This window comes from Mus caroli, chromosome 4, assembly GCF_900094665.2.
Source record: "Mus caroli chromosome 4, CAROLI_EIJ_v1.1, whole genome shotgun sequence".
NCBI lineage: Eukaryota > Metazoa > Chordata > Mammalia > Rodentia > Muridae > Mus > Mus caroli.
This window is the reverse complement of record NC_034573.1, coordinates 127,976,814-127,982,151: the sequence shown is the minus strand read 5'-3', so window position 1 is coordinate 127,982,151 and position 5,338 is coordinate 127,976,814. Positions and strand designations below refer to the sequence as shown.

Sequence of the window (5,338 nt, the reverse complement as noted above, 5' to 3'; positions counted from 1 at the left end):
CCCTTATTTTGTTCCCAACAGTGAATCAGAGATTTAAAGCCTCTAACTGAGGCTTCAGCCTGGTACCTAAGGCAGAGAAGCCTGAGCACAAAGAACAGTCCAGCATTTCCTACCAGTGTCGGCTCTTAAGCCTCAGTTTCCTCATCTGTTATGTGGGCACAGTGGCAGCCCCTCAGTGACTTCACTGGCCTTTCCTCTCCTACCCAAATTCACTTACTCTGTCTCTGGTTTCAGTTTAGGATGTTTAAAAAATTTAGCATCAGTTTTAGAAAGATTTACTTTTCATGATATAGATATTTTGCCTGAATGTATGTCTGTGTACTATGTGTGCACTGTGCCTACAGAGACCAGAATAGGGCATCAGATCCCCTGGAACAGAAGTTACAGAGGGCTGTAAGATGCCACGGTGCTGAGCCATCCCTCCAGCCCTAAGGTTTACTTCTAATGAATATTTTACCAGAAGCCCCATGGGTTCTGTTTTTCCAAAATTCCGTTACATTCATCCATGTGTTTGTTCCACAATGCCTGTAAGTGGTTAGAGAACAACCTGTGGGGATCAGCGCTCTTTCTTTCTCTACATGGGGCCTAGGGAATCAAACTCGGGTCCTCAGACTTTGTGGCAAGCACCTTTATCCCATGAGCCATTCCACCAGCCTCTGTTTTTAGTTTTAAGAGAAGAGTGAAGTGATTTTCCAATTCTTGGAACTGTTTTGCTCTGGGGACCTTTCTGCTCCCTTGGCATAGTTTCCTTTGGGGAAAGCTACCATAACAGATTCTGAGGAGGCCTGACATACGTATCCCCATGCAAGGGCCTGTTCATGTGTCCAAGACCCTCTCTTTGAGCAGACAGGAGACTCTGTACTAAGGTTAATTTTTAGAAACTTTAGATTTGTTGTGTGTGTATGAGTGTTTTTGTCTGCATGTATGTGTGTAAACAACATGTGTGCAATGTCCAAGGAGGTCATAAGAGGACACTGGATCCCCTGGAACAGGAGTGATGGATGGTGGTGAGCCACCATGTAGGCGCTGGGAACTGAACCTGGGTCCTCTTAACCACTGAGCCAACTCTCAGCCCCTGTGAAGGTTAATCTTATCAACTTGATTGTATTAAGGACCATGCAACGCACATCTCTGGGTGTGTCTGGGTGGGTGGGTAGGTTCCAGAGTTAAGTTGTCTATGGGATACCTGCCCTCCTGAGACCCTCATTCTGCAGCTGGGACCCCTCTAAGGATGCTCTGCTGGGATCTCAGACCTAGACCTAGTGTCACTTTTGAGTCCAAAGGGATGACTCAGAAGTGATACTATCCTTCTTCATATTGCAAATGAAGAAGGGAGTAACATCGTGTAATAGGCTAGAGGCCTGGATGGATCAGAAAAGTAAAGTGGGGAAGCCCATATTAAAAGCTTACTGGTTTCCATGGTTACCATGGTGGCCACCATGATGTGAACAGCTAAGCAGGTCCCCACTGCCATGGTCCTCCCCCTTGGTCTCTCACACAAAGGAGAAGCTGTAGGACCAAATCGATTTTTCAGTCTTCTCCTTTTGAGACAGGATCTCACATAACTGGCCTCAAACTCTCTCTGTAGCCAAAAGTGACCTTGAACTTCTCAGCCCCTTGCTTCCACTCCCCAAGGGCTGGGATTACAGGCAAGCAGCATTGCAGCCTGTTTTATACAGCGCTAGGAATTAAACCCATGGCCTGGAGCATGCCAGGCAGGCACTCTGCCAACTGAGCCACATCCTGGCACTCCTTTAAGGAGCTTCTCTCAGATATTCATCGTAGCAGTAAACGGGGACCACCACAATGACCTATTATGTGACCCTATTTCTCCACTCTCCTCCTGTAATCCGGAGAAGTGGAGGCCATGCCCCTTACTTCATAACTGAGGAAGCTGAGGCTTACGTGGGGGAAGGTTTTCATGCCTGAATCCAAAATCATCCCCGCGGCATATTTCCCAGCAGGTGTGGAGGAGGGGAGCCCCGAGGGCAGGACACTCACTGAGGCTCTTCATGGGGTCCGTGCTGAGGATCTGGCTGGCCCGCTTGGAGCGGAAGTAGTTGCTCGCGACGCTCTCACTGTCGCTCCGGCTGAGCATCAGCTTATACCTGTCTTCCTCCTGCTGAGATTTCAGAAGCTCTTGAGGGACAGCCATGGTGGGCCGACCCTAGAGCTTGTGGGGATGGGTGGCACCATTTGGTGCTGGACATCTCTTGGGGTCACTCCCATGACTCCTGGGGTGAGGACCCAGGCAGCTTGGAGCAGGGAAGTCACCGCCTCCCCACCCCTTCCCTCCCTGAGATGGGAGGTATATGTGCCTTCCTCCAGCTTCACCAGAGGCAAGCGTGTCAGAACAACACGGCCCCAATCCCTCCATGTACACACAATGCAAAAACAAGACAACAGCAAAAACTCCACTGCCAGCTATTTGTGGCCAATTCTTCTTCCCTTTCTCTCCTGGGAAAATTTCTTTTCTTTTCTTTTTTTTTCTTTTCTTTTTTTTCTTTTTCCCCAAGACAGGGTTTCTCTGTATAGCCCTGGCTGTCCTGGAACTCACTCTGTAGACCAGGCTGGCCTCGAACTCAGAAATCCTCTTGCCTCTGCCTCCCAGGTGCTGGGATTAAAGGTGTGCGCCACCACTGCCCTGCTTGAAGATTCTTTTTCAAACTGGCTCTCACGAGCTTGTTTTCCTTGGTCTAGATCTTTTACACCGGGTAATTATTTCTTCCCATTCAGGTGGGACAGAAGTCCCAGGCTCAGATGTAGGACCCAGGCTAGCACTAACCACTGAGCTACATCTTCCTGAATGTTGGAAGAGTAGGCATGCCACCAGGCAGAGCCGATCTCAGTTCTTAACCTCCCAAAGCTGGAGCCCTTTGATACAGTTCCTCATGTTGTGGTGGACCGCCCCCCCCCCCAATGAAATTATTTTTATTGCTACTCTGTCACTGTAATTTTGCTACTGTTGTGAATAATAATGTAAATACCAATATGCAGGGTGTATCTGATATGCAACCCCTGTGAAAGGGTCACTCAAAGCCCAGAAGGGCCTCTACCTCGCAGGTTAAGAACCACTGGCTGTGTAGCTGCAAGTAGCCATAACCAGGCCTTGGGAAGAAAGCCTGAAGCTGGCTAGCTCAGGGGCAAAGATCCAGGGCAAAGCACGACACAGAGCCCGGACAGAGGCCCTAGATTCAGCCATGCCTGAACCTGATTCATCTGTGTGGATCAGCGAGGTCTCCATTTTGTGTTGACTGCATCTGTCACTTGGAAGTAAGCATGTTCTGATATCACCTCGCCGAAGTCCCAGGCTAAAAGTGTTTTAAAGCTTTTTCTTTCTTAGGCAGTTAAGCCACTGAGATAAATGCAGCCTTAGGCCAGCACGAGACACAGTAGGCAGTCACTATGAACTGCCCTAGTGGGTGTTTGGTTGGAATAGACTCCCACTTTGTAATTTTGAATGAGAGACCTGAGGGTCCTTTTACCTGACATAGTGCTGGAAACAGGTCCAGACTCAGCTCCTGGCTTTTGTCCCCAGGCAAGATAAAAGCAGCCTGAGGCTTCACTGACCCACTTTGTGGGCACCTCCACCCCCACCCCAGCCTTCTATTCCAACCCTCCGGCCTTACCATGTGTGGCTCGCCACTGTCTACTGCAGAGGTTTTTCGAGCTGGCTTGTTCTGTGTCCCAGTTGGAACTGCTACGAGAAAACAGAAACTGAGAAGGCAGAAGAAAGGCGCCTGAGGGGCCGCCCTGCCTGGGGCGGGGCAGGCTGGCTGGAGGCAGCAAACAAGGGACACTTCCCAGCCTAGCCAAGGGATGAGGACTCGGCTAGAGGAAGGGATGCCACTGCTCCCTGCTGGACACCAGGTTAGGACCTGTGGGGAGACTGCTACGCATGAGAAACGGAGCTGGCTGGAGTTTTAGTTGGATGATTGGCATCTATGGCTGTCCATCAATTCTGGGGTGGAGGTATGAATGGGCACGGACCAGAAAGAGGGCTGCAGGGCGCCATACAAGAAAGTGGACGTACACACATGAACATGCACACACACACAAACACGCACAAACACATGTGCATGCACACACACATGCCCCTACCGCTGAAATGACCATAGTTATGTTTAGCTGGAAAACGATCCACAGAAAATCTGATTTTACTCTGAGATTCATCAGAATTGAATGGGTTCTTTGTCAAGCTCAGAGAAGGACAGTGATCTTCATAAAAATCACACAGGAAGTCGATGGCCAAAGCAGAGACTGGACCTTGAACTGCTGGTGTCTATGGTCCCGTCTAACTCAGGGCTCTGGCTGTGAATCTGATCCTATAAGACTCCATTTTGTTTTTCTTTGCTTTGGTTTCATGGTTGTGGTGTTTGTTTGTTTGTTTGTTTGTTTGTTTTTAATGTGCACTCGTGTTTTGTCTGCATGTTTATCAGAATGTCAGGTCCCCTGGAACTGGAATTACAGATAGGTTGTGGGTGCTAGGAATTGAACCTAGTTGGGGGCGGGGTCACCACAACATGAGGAACTGTGTGAAAGGGTCCCAGCTTTAGGAAGGTTGAGAACCACTGCCTTTAGCCATCCTTACACCAGAGCTTGTGGAAAGACTGAGACTGGCTCGGCCCGGTCAAGTGCCTACTCTTGAACCACTTCCAACATACAGGAAGAGCAGCCAGTATTTTTAACTGCTGAGCCATCTCTCCAGCCTCTGTTTCATGTTTGTTTGTTTGTTTGTTTGTTTTATTTTTTTCGAGATAGGGTTTCTCTGTATAGCCCTGGCTATCCTGGAACTCACTTGGTAGACCAGGCTGACCTCGAAACTCAGAAATCCACCCGTCTCTGCCTCCCGAGTTCTGGGATTAAAGGCAGGTGCCACCATGCCTGGCCTGTTTGATGGATTTATTTACTAGTTTATCTTTAGTTCATGTGTAGTGTTTTATGTGCACACGTGTGTGTGTGTGTGTGTGTGTGTGTGTGTGTGTGTGTGTGTGTGTGTGTGGTATGTACATGCCTGGTACCCACAAAGGCCAGAAGGCGTCATATCCCATTAGAGCAGGAGTTACTGGCAATGTGAAATGTCAGATGTGGGTGCCAGGAACCAAACTCTGGTCCTCTGCAAGAGCAGCAATGTACTCCTAACCACTGAGCCACCTCTCCAGCCTTGCAGCATGCACTCCTAACCACTGAGCCATCCCTCCAGCCCTGCAGCATGTACTCCTAACCACTGAGCCACCTCTCCAGCCTTGCAGCATGCACTCCTAACCACTGAGCCGTCCCTCCAGCCCTGCAGCATGCACTCCTAACCACTGAGCCATCCCTCCAGCCCTGCAGCATG

General features: G+C 49.5%; 1 protein-coding gene across 6 annotated transcripts in view; it reads right to left on the bottom strand.

The window, feature by feature from the left end:
- Nucleotides 1-5,338, bottom strand: part of Kif17 (kinesin family member 17) — a 39,107-nt gene that overhangs the window by 1,788 nt on the left and 31,981 nt on the right. For 2 of the 6 annotated variants that reach the window (XM_029475717.1, XM_029475718.1), the window contains exons 13-14: nucleotides 3,630-3,700; nucleotides 2,002-2,122 (exon numbers count right to left, since the gene is read on the bottom strand). In XM_029475717.1, coding sequence (XP_029331577.1) covers nucleotides 2,002-2,122; nucleotides 3,630-3,700 — 192 coding nt within the window. The remainder of the gene's footprint in view (nucleotides 1-2,001; nucleotides 2,123-3,629; nucleotides 3,701-5,338) is intronic. The other 4 variants (XM_029475719.1, XM_021161280.2, XM_029475720.1 and 1 more) reach the window with 3 other exon arrangements.